This window comes from Bos grunniens, chromosome 28 (assembly GCF_055505025.1).
Source record: "Bos grunniens cultivar Pamir isolate PY7600 chromosome 28, Bosgru_T2T1.0, whole genome shotgun sequence".
NCBI lineage: Eukaryota > Metazoa > Chordata > Mammalia > Artiodactyla > Bovidae > Bos > Bos grunniens.
Genome location: NC_141192.1, coordinates 40,088,148 through 40,111,373, shown reverse-complemented (window position 1 = coordinate 40,111,373; position 23,226 = coordinate 40,088,148). Strand labels below are relative to the sequence as shown.

At 42.5% G+C, this 23,226-nt stretch overlaps 1 protein-coding gene across 3 annotated transcripts in view; it reads right to left on the bottom strand.

Moving 5' to 3' along the window:
• The window catches only part of PCNX2 (pecanex 2), a 311,410-nt gene that overhangs the window by 216,902 nt on the left and 71,282 nt on the right, over nucleotides 1-23,226 (bottom strand). For all 3 annotated transcript variants that reach the window (XR_015156551.1, XM_086381075.1, XM_086381076.1), the window contains 3 exons: nucleotides 18,989-19,142; nucleotides 18,870-18,902; nucleotides 6,232-6,403 (listed from right to left, as the gene is read on the bottom strand). Coding sequence is in view for 2 of the 3 variants with exons in the window: in XM_086381075.1 (XP_086237201.1) it covers nucleotides 6,232-6,403; nucleotides 18,870-18,902; nucleotides 18,989-19,142 (359 nt within the window). In the remaining variant the exon portion in view is untranslated. The remainder of the gene's footprint in view (nucleotides 1-6,231; nucleotides 6,404-18,869; nucleotides 18,903-18,988; nucleotides 19,143-23,226) is intronic.

Below are 23,226 nucleotides of genomic sequence, written 5' to 3'. Positions count from 1 at the left end.
AGGACACAGCAGAGGAAGGAGAGCAGACGACGGGGAGCCCAGGATTTAGGTCATCCCCAGGCGGAAGTAGAGAAGGAAGTGTCTCGTCTTTAAAGTCAGAGTGGAAGAGATGAATGAAAACGCCGCCCAAACCTCGTGGCATTAGTAGGACGACTGGAAAATTCCACCTGAAGTTGCTGAAATGAATTTGTCTTTTTTCCCAGAAGTGAAAAATAAACAAATTCCTGTGTTTGTTGGCAATTTTCCCTGTGAACAAAGATTTTTTTCTTAGTGTACTGCTGGGAGGGTGTGTAATTTTCTCTCATATCCTGCCTACTCCTCATGTTCCCTAATAATTACCATAAATGCAGAAACTTCTGGTACAGTGCCATTTCTTTTCAAGCACAGGGTATAAATAAAAATATTGGAACTTGCTCCTTTCTTATGTTGAATGTGAAGAATAATATTCATTACTATATTTGCAGGTTGGGGTTGGGGGAGGTAGGCAGAATTAAAATAACATGGAAATAAAACCAAGGAAAAGACCCTGATGCTGGGAAAGATTGAGGGCAAGAGGAGAAGCAGGTGACAGAGGCTGAGATGGCTGGATGGCATCACCCACTCAGTGGACCTGAGTTTGAACAAACTCTGGGAGATAGTGAAGGACAGGAAAGCCTGGTGTGCTGCAGTCCATGGGGTCGCAGAGTTGGACACGACTGAGCGACTGAACAGCAACAACATGACTGCAAACGCTGTGTGTCTCCTACATGTCACATCTGTGTTTTAGCAAATGGTCCTGACATGGATTACTGGGGCCAAGAGACAAGTCTTTACACAAGACATGAAAATGTGCATCTCAGTGCGCAGGTGAGAGTGGATCCCTCTCAGTCACTGGTTACAAAACCTCCATTATCTCCAAGGGTTACATCACTGAAGCTGCGTTAGTGTAGGTAGCAGGTGATGGTCCTAAAGACTAAAATAAAATGTCAAACTCTCAAGTCTGAAAAGGACCCATTCAGTACGTGGAACCCTTCTGTAAGTGATGCTGTCTCATCTTGCCCGAGTTCTTCTAGTTACTACTTCTAGAACTAATTATCACAGCTACTCCAACAGAATATAAAACCTCTCCCGTTCCAATCTGGCAGCCTTTTAACCACCTGCAGCCACCGTGTGTGCCCCCAGGACCCAAGCATTTTCTCTCTTGGCTGGACAGCCCTATTCCCTTGCCCCATGTGAAGACCCCGTGAAGCCCATGTGGCCACACTTCTTAGAGCACACTCTGGCATTGTTACTGCTCTTCTTGAAATACAGTACTAGAGACTGCAGACCTCTTGGCGTTCTCATCCAAAGGATGATTACAAAGCCAGTCACACTCATAGGCTTTTGTTGAAGTTACCCAAATGCAAAGTAATAAAAATTTCAGCCCAGAGGTCAGCAAAGGAAATAAGCACTAGAAAGGTCTTTCACCTTACTCATGGAGGAAAAAAGAAAGACTTTCTCCTTATAATGAAAGAGAAGTGATATTCTGAACATGAAAAGATCATAAAAGAGAAATACATTATGTAAGAATATCACTCTGAAGGTTTCTATTTCCTGAATTCACCCCTCAGCCTACAAAACCAACTAGTCCCACCACTGACTTTGTCTTTCTTCTTGTGTCAGTTTCATTCTCCAGGTTCCTTATCTCTTGGAAGGTTCCTTATCTCTCCACTGTCTGGTAGGTGGACTACAGCTCACTGCAAGACTGGTGAAGTGGTTTGGTGTAGAGCTGTTCCTTATCACTGCACTTTCTCCTCCTCCTATTGTTCTGATGTTCTCTTCTCACGTCCCCTGTGGCAGAGCTTCTCCAACCTGCCCGATGGCCACTAAACTCACCTCCTACCCCTGGCTCACTTTCAACCCCTTCTGCCCTGGGAGGCAGAATAAGGCAGCAGATATTACATCTTCTCTTCCTGCTCCTCTTCCTCTGCCGCCTCTCTACGCTCTGGTAGGTTGGTGGTCTGAGCAGAAACCAAGAGCAGCAGTGGGGAACAGAGATATTACCCAGAAAGCACAACTCCAGGCACTATTTCACACACTCCAGCCTCAGTCAGAAGAGGACCTCTTCCTCAGCATGAAGAGCACACAAGCATCTTCGGGCCCACACTCAGTTTCTATTTTTCTCCTGTCCTTTCTCTTAGATGCTCCTTGTTGAATGGGTTAAATTGCGCCCTTCCAAAAGATGTCAGAGTCCTAACCCCAAGGACCTGTGAACGGGAGTTTATGTGGAGATGTGGGTCTTTGCAGATTACCATTACGATGAGATCATTAGAATGGGCTTTAATCTAACGTGACTGAAATCCTTATAAACGGGAAATTCGGATACAAAGACAGATACACACAAAAAGGGACGATGAATAATGTGAAGAGATACAAGGACGAGAGGGCCACTGACAGGCCGAGGAGAGAGCCTGGAGAATATCTTCCCCTTGTGCTCTCAGAGATGTTAGACCTCTGGCCTCCAGAACGAGTAGACACACACTTCTGTTGTTCCGAGCCACCCATTTGTGGTACTTTTGTCAGGACATTAAAACTCTCCCTTTTCTTCCTAATAACCTTTTGTTTTCCCTGAAGCTTTTTCTTTCTCTTCTTGCTAACTCTGAACCTAACAATGTCAGCAGCTATAAACTACTCAGATCCCTTGGTAGCTGAGGGACAGAAGGTGACAGGGTGACAAAGAAGAATAAATGACTCTGAACTTCTTTTCCCTCATAAAGTCAGAAACTTTGTACAAACCTCTCTTTCTGTCTAAATGTGTCCCACAATCTATTGCTGTTTGGTACAAACTAGTAACATCTACCACCTTCATTCGACAGGTGTTGCCCCTGTTCTATGTCTCCACTTTTCTTGACCCTGGAACTCATTAAGTCGACATGCTGGATTATTTACCACTATTCTCCTCTCCTGTTGACAAGCAGACAAAATATGTATTAATGGGGAGTTTTAATGAGAAAAAAAGGGAATTCCAGTGAAAAAGATAAGAAAAAATGCCATGTTCCCTGCCCCATCTCCACTCCCTAATGACACTGATTTGAAGATAAATAAAATCTGAATGTACATAGCTAATAGTCAATTCTAGAACCAGGGTTACTGCTAAAAGTAAAATCTTAGACTTTGACCAATTACATTAAGGTCTTACTTTCTGAGCTTTAATAACATTCAATTTCACTTCCTGATGGTATGGTAAGTCCACTATGCCAAGACAACTGCATTTATTCAATAGCATTGGCTTTTTCATAGTAGCAAATTAAAGAAAAATAGGAATAGGGCAGATCTATTCAGAAAAAATGATTTCTAAATGGAATATATGTCATGTTTTTCTTCTTCTAAATCTCTTTATACAAACCATCTGCAAAAGGTACCTACAAAATTCCTACTTATTCTAAGGGCTGAGTTGAACAGTCCCAAAACGACTATAAGCTTTTCCTGATTTATGAACGGGAAGTGTTCCAAAGTCCATCTGTACAGTAATTCCTTTGGTATTTAAAGCATACTCCACGCTCATCCCTCCACAAAGTGTCTCCTTAGCACCTGTATGCACTGGACGCCATGCTCGGTGCTGGGGGTTCCCTGGGGGATGTACAAGCTAGTGACAGAGAGGGGCATGGTCAAATATCACAAATGAAGCAGAAGACTACAGAATGAGCTTGATATTATGAAAAGCAGGGGTTGTGAAAGGATAGAAGATGGGACCCAACTCGGGGAAGTGAGTCATCATTGCCTAGCATAGTGTGCATTGCTATGTTGGGGCTGGGAGTGCAGCAGAGAAGGAACACAAAGATGAGGTGAGAAGACATGGGAACTGGGGCTCCAGGCCAGGCTGCAAACCCTCATGACCTCTAAGACATGGAAGTCTGCCGACACTCACCCTCACTGAGAGTCTCAGGCAAGATGGCCACAAGGTACACAAGACGGAGTGTGGGGCACAGACGAGAAAAGGCAACGTTATGCACAGACGGGTGTTTTTTGGACACCTTCCAAAATCCTTGTATGCCCTCTTCATCTCTAAACCGCAAGTCCTCCCATGCCCTTGTCTGAAGCCTCCAGAGTCCAGCACTGCTGTTTATAAAAAGGAGAAGACAGGAAAGGACAGTCCCCCCACGTGTGTGCAGCGGTGATGGGGCATCCCTGCCTACCCAGGCTCTGACACCTGCACTGCAGCTGATCTCAGAAGGAAGAGGAGTGAGCTAATTTATGGGAAGGTAGAAGGGACTTAAATCGTGTGTGTGTGTGTGTGTGTGTGTGTGTGTGTGTGTGTTGTGATGGAATTTCAAATAATATAAAAAAGTCAAGTGAAAAATACCAGAGTAGAAAAAAAAAGCAGAGTAGAAGTAAAGATTCTTGGGCAAAAGGACACTGTGTGTATATGCTTAGGTGCTCAGTCATGTCCGACTCTTTGGGACACCATAGACTGTAGCCTGCCAGACTCCTCTGTTCATGGAATTTCCCAGGCAAGAATTTTGGAGTGGGTTGCCATCTTCTCCTTCAAGGGAGCTTCCCGACCCAGGTACTGCACCTGAGTCTTCTGAATCGTGGGCAGGTTCTTCACCACCAAACTACCTGGGAAGTGATCAAGAGGACCCCGACTAGGCTTTAATCATGGGATCAGTGCCTATGTTTCTCCCAACTTGTTTCTGTTTCCTGTTAGAACGCAGAGAGTCTCTGAAACATGGTCCCAACACTCAGCTCCTCACACGACATAGCAGGAATCGAGGTGCTGAAGATGCAGACAAAGGTGGGTTCGTGCAGTGGGCCCAGTGGAGGGGAGTGAACAGTCTGCTACCAAAACAGTAGGAAGAGGGATGCGAGATGGCAGCTGGGAAAGTGAGCCAGAGGGTGGAATGTCTACTGCGGTTTTCACCTATAAGAAGCACAAAGAGACGTCATATCTGGGGGTCCTTCTGAGTCCCACTGGAGAGACTCCGAGAGTTGTCATAGGATCAAAGAATGATGATGTAGGACGTATGGCTTTGACAATCTCCTCGAGTAAAGCTTCCAGCTGGCAAGTAACAGATTCAGGAAGCGGAGCCTCTGGTAGCTGCCCTTTATCAACTCATCTGGTCAATGTGATCAGATAATCACAAATGAGCACATGTGTGATCCTCTGGGTGATTCTCAGAGCATTGGCAGTCAAGTCTGCAGGTCCACAATGGGGAAGCCTCTTTGCATAATAAAGATAATAATAGCTAATACCTGGTCCCAGACACTCTTCTATATGTTGAAACATATTAACACATCTAAAGCTTGCAACAACCTCTGAGGTGTGTACTATTTTTATCCTCAAACTACAGTTGAATTTTGCTCAAGGTCACACAAGTAAGAAAGAAGCAGAGCTGGAATTCAAATAGCCAGCCATCTGGCTCCAGAGCTGGGGCCCTACACCATTATCACATGAAGGTCACCTGTGTAAGTGGAGCATTTTCCATCAAACACTGCCTGGACCTTCAGGCAAGTGAAGCGCACCAGTGAAAAGCTAGGTGACTAGCACATCCAGGACTCCATGAGGACTGAGAACCATGTCCACTCACGCATTTCCAGAGCATCTGTGCCATGCGGATGAGTCTGTGACCACCATCTTGAGGGCAAAAATCACCCCCATCCCGGAGCCCCACTGATGCCCCACACCAGGCACCTAGCCACCTGTCTTCAGATATTAAGTGCTGCAGCTCCCTAGTCATGAGTGTCAACATCCTCTAGAACAAAGTCTCCAACCCCCAGGTCATGGACTGATGCTGATTAGGAACTGGACCACACAGCAGGAGGTGAGTGGCGCCTGAGAAACCAAAGCTTCATCTGCGTTTACAGCCACTCCCCATCACTCACATTACTGTCTGACCTCCGCCTCCTGTCAGATCAGTGGCCACATTAGATAGTCATAGGAGCACAAACCCTACTGCACTTGAATCATCACCAAACCACCCCCACCCCCGGCCCTCACAACCCCTGGTGGGTGGAAAAATTGTCTTCCATAAAATGAGCCGCTGGTTTCAAAAAGGTTGGGGATCTCTGCTTTAGAATAAGTCCATTGTCGGATGCTTTGGGCTCTGGCTCCCAGAGAGTCTACTGAAAGCATGCAAACCAAAAGGAACATGCACATCTCTTGATCCAATAAGCAAGTAAGAAAGTTTCTCCAATGAGGGATTCAGAAAATCAAGGGGAGAAGTACCCTCCCGTCTCTGTGACCTTTCCCACAATCCACCCAAATGAACTCACCTATTAAGAGGTCCCTAGCCCATTGGAGGGACCCTGGAGAGAAGAGCTTCAGACCATACACAATGTAAGTGGGAGGGTGCCTGGCTTTGGCCCCTGTATCAAGAAGCAAAATAAGGCCACACAGCACACAAAAATAGATTGGTCTGCTGTATGTTATGATTTGGTTGTGTCCCTAGAAAACAAACATAATTTCTGAATGGCATCTTTAACTTTGATTCAGTGACAGAAAGCTCATACTCAGTCATTTATACCATATTATACAAGTTGCACCATATAACACATTCCCCCCTCCCCCACTGTAATTCAGACACACAAAACATCAAGGAAAAAAGAAAACCCCGATGCTCACTCTGTTTAAGAAGACTGAGAATATCAAAATGAATGTCATCCTTCTCAGACTCAACAAGATTTACCTGAAAATTTAATTACCAGCCTTGGATGAAACCGAGATCTAATTCAATGCTTCCCCCACAGCAAAACTTCTATTTGTGTTGTTCATCTCAAGTGCAAAACTAATTTAAACCACTGTTTGCTCTACATGGTCTAATTTGAGCTCCATTATTAACAAGAAATAGAATTATAACTTGGCTTCAATTTCCTTATGTCTTAGAAAGCAAGACAACTCAGGTGCAAAGTTTATATCTGCAGAGTCTGCATAAAATGCCTTAGTACCGAACAGTGGAATAATCCAATTTTTAAACATTTGCTACTTATATGCATTTTCCTCTGAGGAGGACCGAAAACGTAACAGATTTCATCTGAGGCCTCAAAATATTGTTACGAAGAGAGTAGACACATTTTTATTCTTCTCTTGGAATGGACAGAAAAATTAGGGAAAAGGTATAACATCAACTTTCCAGGGCAAAAGCCGATGAAGAATCTACATCTCACAAATCAACACACAATTTGTAAAGCAACTTTCCAGGGCAAAAGCCAATGAAGAATTTACATCTCACAAATTAATGCACAATTCCTAAGGTTCAAAAAACCAACAAAAATGAATTACGGAGAGAATATTCTTTGCAATTCATGAACTACTTTGAGTATAAAAAGTCAAGATGAAAGTGATATGAGTTCAGATATGAATTTTTAAAGTCACTGCCTTGAACATATTATATTTAGAAATGCAATTTAAATTGCTCTGCTTCTATAATAGAAATAGTCCTATTCTGAGGCCATCATTTAATGGGAAAGAAAACACAGCCTGTCCATGGGGGCTGGCTACGTTTGGCCCTGAGTCTGGGCTTAGTCTTAAAGGAATATTTGCACTCTTATGAAATTTCCTTTTAAATCCAACTAGGTCATAGATTAATGGGAAAGGGAAATACTTCTGCATTTGAAAAAAAAAAATTGAAACTAAAGCCTAAGTGAAATCTTAATGCATTTCTTATCAAGTTAATATCAAAATAAATTGCTTGGTATAGACAGCCACTTAGTATACAAATACACAAGCATATAGATAGATATATAGATAGATAGATAAGTAGATCTTTCCTCAAACTGATATCATTTTAGAAATATAATTAAATACCTACTTCCCACTTGCCCTGATTCTTTTACTAAAAGGTTAAAACTTCTTCTGCCAGGAATTGAAAGTCTTTGGTTTCAAACAAATTTAAGATATCATCTTGGATCTGCCACATCAAGCTTTATTTATTGGGTCTGGGAGTGCTTTCTTTGTGCCCATAATTTAAGACTCAAACTTTAAGCCTCCCTTTGGTTTTTTTTTTTTTAATTTTATTTTTTAACTTTATAATATAGTATTGGTTTTGCCATATATCAAAATGAATCCACGACAGGTATACATGTATTCCCCATCCTGAATCCTCCTCCCTCCTCCCTCCACATACCATCCCTCTGGGTCGTCCCATTGCACCAGCCCCAAGCATCCAGTATCGTGCATCAAACCTGGACTGGAGACTCATTTCATATATGATATTATACATATTTCAATGCCATTCTCCCAAATCATCCCACCCTCTCCCTCTCCCACAGAGTCCAAAAGACTGTTCTATACATTGGTGTCTCTTTTGCTGTCTCGTATACAGGGTTATTGTTACCCTTCCCTGATCGTCATGCTACCTTTTGGGTCCCCGAACAATTGTAAGCGAATCACTAATACATGGCATGTAAGTCACTTTTATTTGTCTTGATTCCTAAGAACACCCGTTAATAAAATTTCTCTGCTCCAGTTACTTCTTTCATATAGGATTCAATCAGAAAAACCTCCAAGGATTGATTTTTTTTTCAATATAAAAATTTCATTTGCTCCTCCAGGTGAAGTCTGAACAGTCTTTTAAAACTTATCCAAGTGTCTCCCATTCAAGTGTTTTTAACCTTAAAATACCCTAGGGGGCACTGCTGATTTCTGCTGGGGGGCATCTTGGAGGCTGCTTCACAAAACCTGCTCTGTACATGCATTTAGCTCTCCCAGGAGCCCCACCTACTCATACAATTTCTCAGCCTTTGCTCTGGTTGCAGGGCAAGTAAAGGATAAAGTGAGAGAATCTATTCAAACCTGGAGGTCCCCATCTGGAGAGCAGTGGTGCTTGTGACTAACAGACCAGATTATTCTAATTGTCCTCTTACCAAGAGGGTGGGCTGCTCAAATGCTTCACACTTGCTATTGATAGATAGGTAGATAATAGGAAGGTAAGTAGATAGATACATGGATGAATGGATAGATAGATAAGTAGATTAAATAGACAGATACATAGATATGGATAGATAGACAGACATAGAAAGATAGACGGTTCAGTTCAGTTCAGTCACTCAGTGGTGTCTCTTTGCAATCCCATGGACTGCAGCATGCCTGGTTTGCCTGTCCATCACCAACCCCCAGAGTTTACTCAAACTCATGTCCATTGAGTCGGTGATGTCATCCAACCATCTCATCCTCTGTCATCCCCTTCTCCTCCCACCTTCAATCTTTTCCAGCATCAGGGTCTTTTCAAATGAGCCAATTCTTTGCATCAGCTAGCCAAAGTATTGGTGGCTCAGAGGTTAAAGCGTCTGCCTGCAAGGCGGGAGACCTGGGTTCGATCCGTGGGTTGGGAAGATCCCTTGGAGAAGGAAATGGCAACCCACTCCAGTATTCTTGCCTGGAGAATCCCATGGACCGAGGAGCCTGGTGGGCTACAGTCCACGGGGTTGCAAAGAGTCGGACACGACTGAGCGACTTCACTGATTCACTCAGCCAAAGTACTGGAGCTTCAGCTTCAACATCAGTCCTTCCAATGAATATTCAGGACTGATTTCCTTTAGGATGGACTGGTTGGATCTCCCTGCAGTCCAAGGAACTCTCAAGAGTCTTCTCCAACACCACAGTTCAAAAGCATCAATTCTTCGGCGCTCAGCTTTCTTTAGAGTCCAACTCTCACATCCATACATAACCACTGGAAAAACCATAGCTTTCACTAGATGGGCCTTTGTCAGCAAAGTGATGTCTCTGCTTTTCAATATGATGTCTAGGTTGGTCATAGCTTTTCTTCAAAGGAGAAGCATCTTTTAATTTTATGGCTGCAGTCACCATCTGCAGTGATTTTGGAGCCCCGCCAAAAATAAAGTCTGTCACTTTTTCCACTGTTTCCCCATCTATTTCCCATGAAGTGATGGGACCGGATGCCATGATCTTAGTTTTCTGAATGTTGATCCTTTAAGCCAACTTTTTCACTCTCCTCTTTCACTTTCATCAAGAGGTTCTTTAGTTCTTCTTAACTTTCTGCCATAAGGGTGATGTCATCAGTATATCTGAGGTTATTGATATTTTTCCCAGCAATCTTGATTCCAGTTTGTGCTTCACCCAGACCAGCATTTGTCATGATGTACTCTGCGTATAAGTTGAATAAGCAGGGTGACAATATACAGCCTTGACAAACTCCTTTTCCTACTTGGAACCAGTCTGTTGTTCCGTGTCCAGTTCTAACTGTTGCTTTCTGACCTGCATACAGATTCTCAAGAGGCAGGTCAGGTGGTCTGGTATTCCCATCTCTTTCAGAATTTTCCACAGTTTGTGGTGATCCACACAGTCAAAGGCTTCGGCATAGTCAGTAAAGCAGAAATAGATGTTTTTCTGGAACTCTCTTGCTTTTTCCATGATCCAGCGGATGTTGGCAATTTGGTCTCTGGTTCCTCTGCCTTTTCTAAAACCAGCTTGAACAACTTGAAGTTCACGGTTCATGTATTGCTGAAGCCTGGCTTGGAGAATTTTGAGCATTACTTTACTAGTGTGTGAGATGAGTGCAATTGTGCAGTAGTTTGAGCATTCTTTGGCATTGCCTTTCTTTGGGATTGGAATGAAAACTGACCTTTTCCAGTCCTGTGGCCACTGCTGAGTTTTCCAAATTTGCTGGCATATTGAGCGCAGCACTTTCACAGCATTATCTTTCAGGATTTGGAATAGCTCCACTGGAATTCCATCACTTCTAATAGCTTTGTTTGTAGTGATGCTTCCTAAGACCCACTTGACTTCGCATTCCAGAATGTCTGGCCCTAGGTGAGTGATCACACCATCATGATTATCTGGGTCGTGAAGATCTTTTTTTATAGTTCTTCTATGTATTCTTGCCACCTCTTCTTAATATCTTCTGCTTCTGTTAGGTCCATACCATTTCTGTCCTTTATTGAGCCCATCTTTGCATGAAATGTTCCCTTGGTATCTCTAATTTTCTTGAAGAGATCTCTAGTCTTTCCCATTCTATTGTTTTCCTCTATTACTTTGCATTGATTACTGAAGAAGCCTTTCTTATCTCTCCTTGCTATTCTTGGAACTCTGCATTCAAATGGGTATATCTTTCTTTTTCTCCCTTGCTTTTCACTTCCCTTCTTTTCAAAACTATTTGTAAGGCCTCCCCAGACAGCCATTTTGCTTTCTTGCATTTCTTTTTCGTGGGCATGGTCTTGATCCCTGTCTCCTATACAATGTCACGAACCTCCATCCATAGTTCATCAGGCACTCTGTCTATCAGAACTAGTCCCTTGAATCTATTTCTCACTTCCACTGTATTATTGTAAGGGATTTGATTTAGGTCGTACCTGAATGGTCTAATGGTTTTCCCTATTTTCTTCAATTTAAGTCTGAATTTGGCAATAAGAAGTTCATGATCTGAGCGATAGTCAGCTCCCGGTCTTGGTTTTGCTGACTGTATAGAGCTTCTCCATCTTTGGCTGCAAAGAATATAATCAATCTGACTTCAGTATTGACTATCTGGTGATGTCCATGTGTAGAGTCTTCTCTTGTGTTGTTGGAAGAGGGTGTTTGCTACGACCAGTGCATTCTCTTGGCAAAACTCTATTCACCTTTGCCCTGCTTCACTCTGTACTCCAAGACCAAATTTGTCTGTTACTCCAGGTGTTTCTTGACCTCCTATTTTTGCATTCCAGTCCCCTATAATGAAAAGAACATCTTTTTTGGGTGTTAGTCCTAGAAGGTCTTGTAGGTCTTCATAGAACCATTCAACTTCAGTTTCTTCATTATCTTCAGCATTAGAAGATACAGAATAGGGAGATAGATGATGGATGGATAGATATAGAGGATAGATAGACGATAGCTAGATAGGGAGATGGAGAGATATATAGGCAGACAGATAGTTAAAGATAAATGATAGAGAGATAGAGATGACAGATGATGGATAGATAGATGGATAGATGTAGAAGATAGAATGATAGATGATAGGTGGATAGTGATATGGAGAGATAGATGATAGAAAAAGATAAAAGGAGTTGGTTATAAGGAAGACGGAGTGTTTGAGCCCAGCATTACTGAACCGAGGCTGTCAGTAGCCAGGCCACGCCAGCCCCATCCCTTCTCCACTGGTACCCATGTCAGCTCCAGGCTTCCTGCAGATCTCTGCTTCCCAGCCCAGAGGGCAGAAAACAGTTGCCTCCCGCCTGCTGAGCCTGCACATGTTCCTGTTTGGCGGAACACATAGGGCAGCTGTTTTTGACAAGCTGATGTACAGCAGCAGTGGCTGACATTTATCCTGTTTTCCTGTGCCTCAGGCCCTGTCCTACCTACTTGAAATGTAACCAACCACAGAGTTAATCCACCTGAAGAAGTCCTACTATTATTCTCATTTTGCCAAGGGCAAACTGAGGCATGAAGAAGAAATTTGCCCCAGACTTCAGACAGAAGACAGGGTGCCTGAGCCAAGATTTGAACCCCGCTGCTGGCCACCTGGCTGCCTGGTCACTACCCACTGGCTCACCAAACCTACCCAGATGGTCCCTGTATTTGGGCCTGGATCCTTCCAGGCCCAACACTCAACCTCACTTGGCTCGAGTTCATTCATAATCATCGTTCTTTAAATACACAAAGTGAATGTTACACATGTGAAGTAAACACAGAGGGTGGGGAAAAGCATTCGTAATAACGTTTCCTGGAAGGTGCTGACTCTTCCTGAGAGGACTCAGGAGGGTGAAAAGGGCTCCTACTGGAGAGCAGAAAAATAACTACCTGCTCTGTCCAGCCCTTCTGCAATATGACGTTTACCTATGTAGAACTCTGTTCACTATAAGGGTTGGTTGTTTTTATAGTTTCTTAGGATGAGAAAAGGGGCTTCCGTGGTGACTCAATGGTAAAGAATCTGCCTGCAATGCAGGAGATGCAGGTTCAATCCCTGGGTTGGGAAGATCCCCTGAAGGAGGGGATGGCAACCCACTCCAGCACTCTTGACTGGAGGATCCCGTGGACAGAGGAGCCTGTCAGGTCACAGTCCACAGGGTCGCAAAGACTTGGACATGACTAAAGCAACTTAGCACACACGATGGTATAGAATAGTTTATTTAAATATAATTTTTTGGTAGCTGTTGATTAGTTCTGTTTCACTTAAGACTTAGCAATTCATCTATTTAGAGCTTTTGAATTGAAGTGTTTTTTTATAAATTTATTTATTTTAATTGGAGGTTATTTACAATATTGTATGGTTGAAGTTTTTTTTTTTGAAATTTTCTTTTTATTTTATTTTTTAACTTTACAATATTGTATTGGTTGAAGTTTTAATTAAAAATTTTTTAAGTTGAAATATAGCTGACTTACAATATTGTGTTAGTTTCAGATGTACAGCACAGTGATTTGTTTTGGGGTTTTTTTATTAACATAGATTATATTCCATTATAGATATATGAGATATTCAATATAGTTCCCTGTGCTATAGAGTAAATGTTTGTTGCTTATCTATGTTATGTACAGTAGTTTGTATCCCTTAATCCTAAATTCCTAATTTATTCCTCTCTCTCTCTCCCTTTGGTAACCAGAAGTATAGTTTCTATGTCTGTGAGTCTGTTTCTGAGTCGTATATAGACTCATTTGTACTAAATTTTAGATTCCACATATAAGTGCTATTGTACAGTATTTGTCTTTCACTGTTTGACTTATTTCACTAAATGTAATATTATCTGACTTCCCAGGTGATGCTAATGGTAAAGATCCAGGCTGCCAAGGCAGGAGATATAAGAGACACAAGTTTGATCCCTGGGTCAGGAAGACCCCCCCGGAGGAGGGCATGGAAACCCACTCTAGTACTCTTACCTGAAGAATCCCATGGACAGAGGAGTCTGGTGGGCTACAGTCCATGGGGTTGCAAACAGTAGGATACAACTGAAGGAACTTAGCACGCACCCAGTATTATCTAGGTCTGTCCACGTTGCTGCAAATGCCAACACTCCTTTTTTATGGTTGAGCAGTAGTCCATTGTTTAGATAGACCACATCTTCTTAATCCAGTTGTCTACTGAAAGGCACCTGGGCTGCTTCCATGTCTTGGCCACTGTGAATAGTGCTACTATGAACATTGGGTGCATATATCTTTTCAAATTGTTTTTTTTTTTTTCAGATGTATACTGAAAAAGTTCAACTATACTCTTTGGTTCCCTTTCTGTGTGGAGCAAAAGAAGATGACCTGGGGGTGGGTGTCCAACTGTCCTAAGGAAGCAGACCCTAGTAAAACGCTAGCCAACAAGTATTCTATGACCCACACTTGGTGGCATATATACACAATGGGGTATTACTCAATCAGACAAAGAATGAAATAAAGTCATTTACTGCAAAATGGATGGACCTAGAGACTGTGATACTAAGTGAAGTAAGTCAGACAAATATCATATTCTATCACCTATATTGATGCTTTTGAACTGTGGTGTTGGAGAAGACTCTTGAGAGTCCCTTGGACTGCAAGGAGATCCAACCAGTCCATTCTGAAGGAGATCAGCCCTGGGATTTCTTTGGAAGGAATGATGCTAAGGCTGAAACTCCAGTACTTTGGCCACCTCACGCAAAGAGTTGACTCATTGGAAAAGACTCTGATGCTGGGAGGGATTGGGGGCAGGAGGAGAACGGGACGACAGAGGATGAGATGGCTGGATGGCATCACCGACTCAATGGACATGAGTCTGAGTGAACTCCGGGAGTTGGTGATGGACAGGGAGGCCTGGCGTGCTGCGATTCATGGGGTCGCAAAGAGTTGGACACGACTGAGCGACTGATCTGATCTGATCTGATCACCTCTATGTGGAACCTAAAAAATGATACAAATAGGCTTTTTTACAAAACAGAAACAGACTTACAGACATAGGAAACAAATTTATGGTTACCAAAGGGGAAAGATGGGGGAGGGAGAGATAAATCAGGAGTTTGGGTTTAACAGATATACACTGTTATATACAAAATAGATATCAACAAGGACCTATTGTAGAGCACAGGGAGCTATACTCCATATCTTGTAATAACCTATAATGGAAAAGAAACTGAAAAAGGATAGATATATGTGTATGTATAACTGAATCACTTTGCTGGACACCAGAAACTAATACAACACTGTAAATCAACTCTGTAGCAATTTTTTTTTTAATTAATAAAATTTAAAAAAATCATTCCTCTGATAAACAGTACCTTTACCAGGTGATCAAGGTCATCATCAAAAGTGGTAAGTCCTGTTGACAGTACATACCCTCAAAATGGTGTGGGGAAAATGATACTTGAACTCTGTGGTCTTCCTCCCCAAAATCCATGACCCAAGTCCAATCATCAGATGAGCACCAAATAAAGCTCAACTAAGGAACAGTCTATAAAATTCCTGACCAATGCTCCTCGAAGCTGTCCAGATCACCAAAATCAAGGAAAGCCTGAGAAACTGTCACAGCGGACAGGAGCTTTAGGAGAGAGGATGATTGAATACCATGTGGTGTCCTGGATGCGATCCTCAAACCAATAAACAAAAAGATAATGGGAAAAAGCTATGGAAATCTAAGTGAAACATGAACTTCAGTTAACAGTGATGTATCCGCCTGGGTTCAGTAGTTGTGGCAAATGAAACATATTGATGTTTGAGGTTAATAATAAGGGAACTAGGTGTGGGGCTTGTGAAATTTCTGTACACTCAGCCTTCTGTATCTGCAAAGCAGAAGGAGAAAGGAAAGAATCATTTCCAGGGGACTTAACATTCCAGGTCCTGTGCTGGGAACATTATGTACATTGTCCAAGTCACTCATTACCAGCACTAACTGAGGTTGTTATTATGACCCCTACTTTGCTCACAGAAAAACTGTTAGCGTTTGGCAAGTGTTCCCGCAGTGCCAGATTCTATGCGGCGCCCTGGATGTGCATTATCTTGCTTCCATCACAATATCCTATTTTAATATTTCGTTTTTCACAGATGAAAAACCTGAGACTCAGAGTAGTCACTCGACCAAGAGGCCATAGTGTGTACAGGGAGAGGCTGAATTCAAATCCCCAAACCTGCATGCTTCCGATTGCCCTGTGTTTCTCGGATGTGACCTGAGATCACGTCCTCCGTCAGCACTTGGGTGGTGTATTTAGAATGCAGGTTCCCAGGTGCTGTCTCAGCCACCCCAACTCAGAGTCCCAGCAGGTGCTGGGAAAGGTCCCTGACTCCAGCTCCATGCTGAGGATCCCAGTCTTTTGATGCCTTTCAGATATCCCACCAGATTTTACTTTCTGGATTATCATTAGTGGATATTATTGGTTGTGTGTGCGTGCTAAGTCATTTCAGTTGTGTGTGACTCATTGCAAACCTATGGATGGTAGCCCACCAGGCTCCTCTCTATGGGATTCTCCAGGTAAGAATACTACAGTGGGTAGCCATTTCCTTCTCCAGGGGATCTTCCCGACCCAGGGATCAAACCCACATCTCTTATGTCTCCTGCATTGGCAAACAGGTTCTTTACCCCTAGCGCCACCTGGGAAATCCACTGTTGGTTGGACAAGTCTATAAGTCTGTAAGGAAGGAACAGCTTCATCACCCATAGCTAAATTACCAGTCTCTGATCCTCCAACTGATTCCAGAAGCTACCCTCACCCTCAGTTTTGAAGCTCTCCTAGACTTGTTTTCTTTTACAATCAGAAGTTTTTTTTTTCAAGCCCAGGATTGATGGTACCATATCTACTAGCATGTCAATATTAATTCTGCAACTCTATCTGAAACACACAGTGTTATGCAAAAAAAAAAAATCATTATGCTATCTTCTGGTTTTAACAACTTGCTCAAATTTTGCCACCTCTGTGCTCCTGGAAAGAAACACAGAAGAAAAATCAATCACTCGAAGAACAAGAATTGACTGCATTTTTGAACAGCCACTCCCTGGGAACGAACAAAGTAATATAGTTTTGAACAGCACTTCAGTGGCAGCTGGATAGGAGGGGAGGGAGAATGGACACATGTATATGCATGGTTAAATCCCTTTGCTGTCCACCTGGAACTATCACAGCATTGTTAATCAGCTATACTCCAATTCAAAATTTAAAAAAAAATTTTTTTAAAGCACTTTGTTTTATCTGACAGCCACTGATGAATGAATCTTAGCCAGGGCTGGTGGCAGGCACAGAACCATCTCTCTACCAGACTGGACTGACCTTTCTGAGGTTTTCTTATCTCTAAACAGTAAGTTAGTCTTCTAACTTACACATTGCAAGAGGAAATATTTTATACCTACCATGTTTTCTTTCCTCACCATAATAGTTAGAAATGCTAACTCAAATCAGGACTAATCTACTTAGCAATCTGTGTAAGCATATTAATTACTACAATAAACAGGCTTTGATGTCTGACTGTGACTTCCGATGACAGAAAGAAGAGTCACTGTTTCCTATCTCACTGTGACATGCTTGCTCAGATAAAGGAAGAGCAGCTGGGTATAGCCCTCTAGGAACTGGATCAATGTAGACACTACGACTCGGACTTAGAACCGTGACCCGGGGGTCCTACAAACGGTCATTACAAATCCACAGGGGTGATAACAGCTGTTCTCACCATTCACCTCTGGTAGTATCATTCGTGAGAGCACGTGCAGGAAATGAATGTTTAATAGCCTATTACACCCCTCCCCCGGGTCACCCAGAAAGACAGTGACCCAAGCGCTGTCACTAGGGAGCAGGGCTTATTTACTGCAGCAGGAGGATGGCAGTGTCGCATCGGGGGTGGGCTGGGACAGAACATCACAGGGCTGAGCATCTCGGCTCACACCACCTAGCCTAGATTCTTGACAATAATCACAACAATACATCTGTGATACCCTAATTACACTGTTTCTCCTTATCTTGACATTCAGACGCTGGGACAAAAGAAGATGTATTCCATGTAAACCAATTATGGGGAACAGAGGAATTTAACAAGATAGCAACGTATGCCAGGTGAGCAGCCAATTATAAGCTTTTCTTAATTACTATGAGCTAAATATGAGCTATCACAGACTTGACATCACTCCTAAATCCTGGATATGAATTTCTTTTTTAAAGCACAATAGCGGGAAGGTCAGGTTTTCTTTCATCGGATGGGATTTTCAGGGACTCACGGGAGTTTACCATAACAGAGGAAGGAAGGTTTCCCCAAGAGCTGGGACATCCACCAAGCAGTGGTTTTGGTGCAAAGGCACGTGGCTGGGGTCCCAGTAGGGCCAGTGCCAGGCCTGGACCCACCACCCCGCAGGCGAGCGTGCACCCTGGTCAGTGGATGCTACAGTGCTTCTGAGCTCAGGGAGGGATGCCAGAGCACCAAGAGACCGGCACTGGGGAGGCCAGAGTTTCAATTATAAATAAGCCCCCAAATGATGAGATAAAAGGTAACGATACACTTGAAAGTGTGGGACAGGAAGAGATCAGCTTCGTGTAAAAAGAATAATGATTTGTGCTTACATAACCAATGTTTCCAATAACAGCGACCATCTATGAAGCAATTTCTATATTCCAGACACTGTTTTAAGCCCTTGAGTTGGATTAATTCACTCCCCATAGGCATTTCTACTATCCTTATTCACACACAGGGAAACTGAGGTATGGAGAGTTCACTTTTCATTCAGGGTCCAACATTCAGACACAAGAACCAGGAAACCAACACAGGTAGCCTGACTGCAGACTCTGCCGATTTCTCCACTGACTGCAACATCTTTCCTGAGATGAGTTCAATGAGATGGAAAAGGCCCTCCACACACTCTTGGTCCCCATCCTGGCCTCTCCCCACCACCATTCCCATCACAGCCTCAGATGTCCCCTGAACTTGACCACCATGCATTAACACTTCCATTTTACATTCAGTATATATGAATATTGCTATATACATTTGAATTGATTTTGGCCATTCCCCATCTTCAATGCAAGCAGGCCAGACAAGCCTGGTAGTGGACACTTACGTGGATTGGCGAGGCAGGGTCAGGCTGAACGCTCTAGAACACAAATCAGAAGTGTCTGGGTCATCATCTCATGATTTCAAGGCTACATTAGTGATGGTAAGAATTAGATGTGGTCTTGCCTTTAACAGGGAATACTGGCAGCTGGCCATGATGAGGCAGAAGAGGAGCGTCCATATGTCTTTGCAAAAGCCTTGGTTCAATGTCAGAAATCCAAGCAGGGAAACCAGGATAATGAGTAAAACCGCCAGCACATTTTCCTTGACATCTTCAGTTCTGAGCAAAATAAACAAATAAAAACAATATTGAAACTCCATCTAAAAATTTTAATTTATCTACTTAAAAATAATTGTAATATATAGTGGAACTATACATAATCTTGTTGTGTCTTTTCCTAGTCTCCTATAAATGTGTTATCACACTTTCATAATTTTAAAAAATTAAAATTAAAAAAACAAAGGGAATAAAAGGTAAAGCTGTCTGTTTTTATCCAGAGAATACGTGCGTGCTTCTAAAATGACTGACAGCAGAGAGGATCTATCTCAAGCTTTTATGTTTGGTAACAAGATTTTACAGTTTCTTTCTTTCTTGCATTATTACTGCATTCTACATTTTTTTTAAAGCCATATTTAACTCCCATTTTCTGTTATTGAAACAAGTGAAATATAATCCCTTTGGGTGTCCCTGGCCATTAAACCAGGTTTACTGGGAGAAGACTGTTAATTATTCCATCCACCACAGTGAAATGTGTTTCTGAAAAGGAGCTTCACTGACTCCATTAAGTGGAGGAAGTGGGTACATTACACTTGACTAAAGCAGGCAATCCCTTCCACATACAGTCACAGTGGCCAGAATTTGCTGCTCCATTTCAGAGGCCAGGAGAGCTCTGGCCAGAGAGCTGTCAGTGCAGTGGGTCTGACCCCAGTGAATCACTGGGTGATCTCTCTGGAGATGCCACATAAGAGGTGTGGGGCAGAGAGATGAGCTCATCCAGACGTGGGGTGTTATCAGCGGGTATGCAAAGGGACAAGAAAGGGAGTGTCAAGATGCTGATATAAAGGGGCTAAAGGCAGGATCATGGGGGAGGCAACGAGGGCTGCTAGTGGGAGGAAGTGGATCCATCAAAGTGCAAGAGGGGATGTGGAGACATTGGATGGAGGTAGGGGGAAAGCAAATTCCCTGGTGACTCAGACGGTAAAGAGTCTGCCTGCAGTGTGGGAGCCCCGGGTTCAGTCACTGGGTCAGGAAGATCCCCTAGAGAAGGAAATGGCAACCCACTCCAGTATTCTTGCCTGGAGAATCCCATGGACAGAGGAGCCTGAAGGGGTATGGTCCATAGGGTTGCAAAGAGTTGGACAGGACTGAAGTCATTTAGCATGCAGAGGGGATATGAAGAACGAACTGAGGCTGGGACTATGACATCAGAGGTGGAAGGTTTCTATGAGAGAAGGAGACGCAGGGTGGAATTACAGGAGGGAACAGTTGAAAGGGAGGATGGTGTGGACCCCAAGGTCAAGAGTTTAGATGGACTAATCACTAGAATTCTGAGTGAAGTGAAGTGAAGACGCCCAGTCATGTCCGACTCTTTGTGACCCCATGGACTGTAGCCTACAAGGCTCCTCCATCCATGGGATTTTCCAGGCAAGAATATTGGAGTGGGTTGCCACTTCCTTCTCCAGGAGATCTTCCTGACCCAGGGATTGAACTCAGGTCTCCTGCATTGCAGAAGGATTCTGTACCAGCTGAGCCACAAGGGAAACCAAGAATATTGGAGAGGGTGGCCTATCCCTTCTCCAGCGGATCTTCCCGACCCAGGAATCAAACCAGGATCTCCTGCATTGCAGGCGGATTCTTTACCAGCTGAGCTATCTTATATTTCCTATTTTTGTCCATGTACCTATTGGTCTTTCCCATTAAATGATGATCATTTTTAGACAGGAACAGTTGGCTACTTCATCCTTGGCATGCTCAGGCACTCCTGAATGTCTTTCTTTAATTAATGGATTTTATTTTTATTTATTTTTTTTGATAATAATAATTATTGTTATTTAGATTTATTGTGGTTATCCCACAAACAAGTTCTCTGATTGGGATATTTGGCTTTAGGTGAATTTTTTTAATCCAGACATTTATAATTCAGTCAAAATGTGTATTTGCCACATGTCTAATTTTTTTTTTGTCTTTTTAATTTATTTTTTTTTAATTTTATTTTATTTTTAAACTTTACATAATTGTATTAGTTTTGCCAAATATCAAAATGAATCCGCCACAGGTATACATGTGTTCCCCATCCTAAACCCTCCTCCCTCCTCCCTCCCCATACCATCCCTCTGGGTCGTCCCAGTGCACTAGCCCCAAGCATCCAGTATCGTGCATCGAACCTGGACTGGCAACTCGTTTCTTACATGATATTTTACATGTTTCAATGTCATTCTCCCAAATCTTCCCATTTTTAAAGCAGCTTTATTTTTTTGAGTTTTTTAATGTGAACCATTTTTTAAGTCTTTATTGAGTTTGTTACACTATTGCTTCTGTTCTTTATGTTTGGGGTTTTTTGGCCATGAGGCAAGTAGGATCTTAGCTCCTCAACCAAGAATCACATCCCTACACCCTTCCTTTGAAGGTGAAGTCTTAATCACTGAACTGCTATGGAAGTCCCTAGAGCAGTTTTAGATTCACGACAAAATTGAGGAGAAAGTGTTAAGAGTTCCTACATAGCTCCTCCCTCCAAATATACACCCACCTTCCCCCACCATCAACATCTCCCACTAGAGTGCAACATGTGTTTTAACTGATGAAGCAACACTGACAAATCATTATCAACTGAAGTCCATAGTCTACATTATGGTTGCTTCCTGGTGATGTACATTCTATGGGTTTAAACAACGCTGTAATGATACATATCCACCATTATTGTATTATACAGAGTATTTTCACTGCCCGAAAAATCCTCTGTGCTCTGCCTATTCATCCATCCTCTCTAACCCCTGGTAACCGCTCATCTTTTTACTGTCTCCATAGATCTGCCTTGTCCAGATTCCATAATGAAATCATACAGTGTGCAGCCTTTTCCGGTTAGCTTCTTTCACTTAGTAATACACATCAAAGGCCCTCTGTGTCTTTGCATGGATTGATAGCTCTTTTCTTTCTACTGCTCAGTAATACTGACATACCACAATTTATTTATCCATCACCAATCAAAAGACAGTTACTTCCAAGTTTTGGCAATTATGAATAAAGCATCTATAAATGCAGGTTTTTGTGTGGAAATAAGGAGCATGATTGGTAGGTCAAACTGTACTACTAGTGTGTTTAATTTGTAAGAAACTGCTGAGCTGTCTTCCAAAGAGGCTGTACCATTTTGCAATCCCATCAGCAATAACATGAGTCCTGCTGCCCCACACCCTTGCTGGCATTTGCTATTATCAGTGTTTTGGATTAGGCCTTTCTAATAGGGGGCCTCCCTGATAGCTCAGTTGGTAAAGAATCCACCTGCAATGCAGGAGACCCCGGTTCAATTCCTGGGTCGGGAAGATCCACTGGAGAAGGGATAGGCTGCCCACTCCAGTATTCTTGGGCTTCCCTTATGGTTCAGCTGGTAAAGAACCTGGCTGCAATGCAGGAGACCTGGGTTTGACCCCTGGGTTGGGAAGATTCCCCTGGAGAAGGGAAAGTCTACCCACTCCAGTATTCTGGGGTTGCAAAGAGTCAGACACGAGTCAGTGACACTCACTTTCTAATAGGTGTGTGGTGGCATCTCATCATTGTTTTAATTCATAATTTCCTAATGATATACAATGTGGAGCATCTTCTCACACATTTATTTGCCATCTGTATATCTTCTCTAGTGAGGAATCTGTTCATATTTTTTTCCCATTTTTTAATCAGGCAATCAAGAGGTATAAAAGTACAGAAATGTAAAGAACTCAGATATTAAGATCTCATGTTGAAAACTTTTTTAAAAACTGGGGGAGGGACAATAAATATTTGATGAGAAGTGAAATTTAAGTATTTTTTATTCTCTACTATGTACTTTTTATAGAGCTAAATATATTTGTTTATCCAGTCCAGGTGTATAATTATGTATTCTTTAGTTTGCTCATAACATTTTGAAGTTATCTAAGACTATCTAAAAGCTTAGGAAATAAAACAAAAATTTCAATTAAAAAAAAACTTTTTCTATTTGGAGAGAAAAAATAAAGTTCCTAAAAAGTAATTTTTCCCAAGTCCGCCTCCACCAGGACTCCATTCCTCCACCTCCCCACCATCACTCCCCTCCCACGGTTCCTCGTAAATATTGGATGAAGAAGTTTGCTCACTGGGTAGGGGGTGTCGTGATTAAGGCTATACTTTAGAAAGA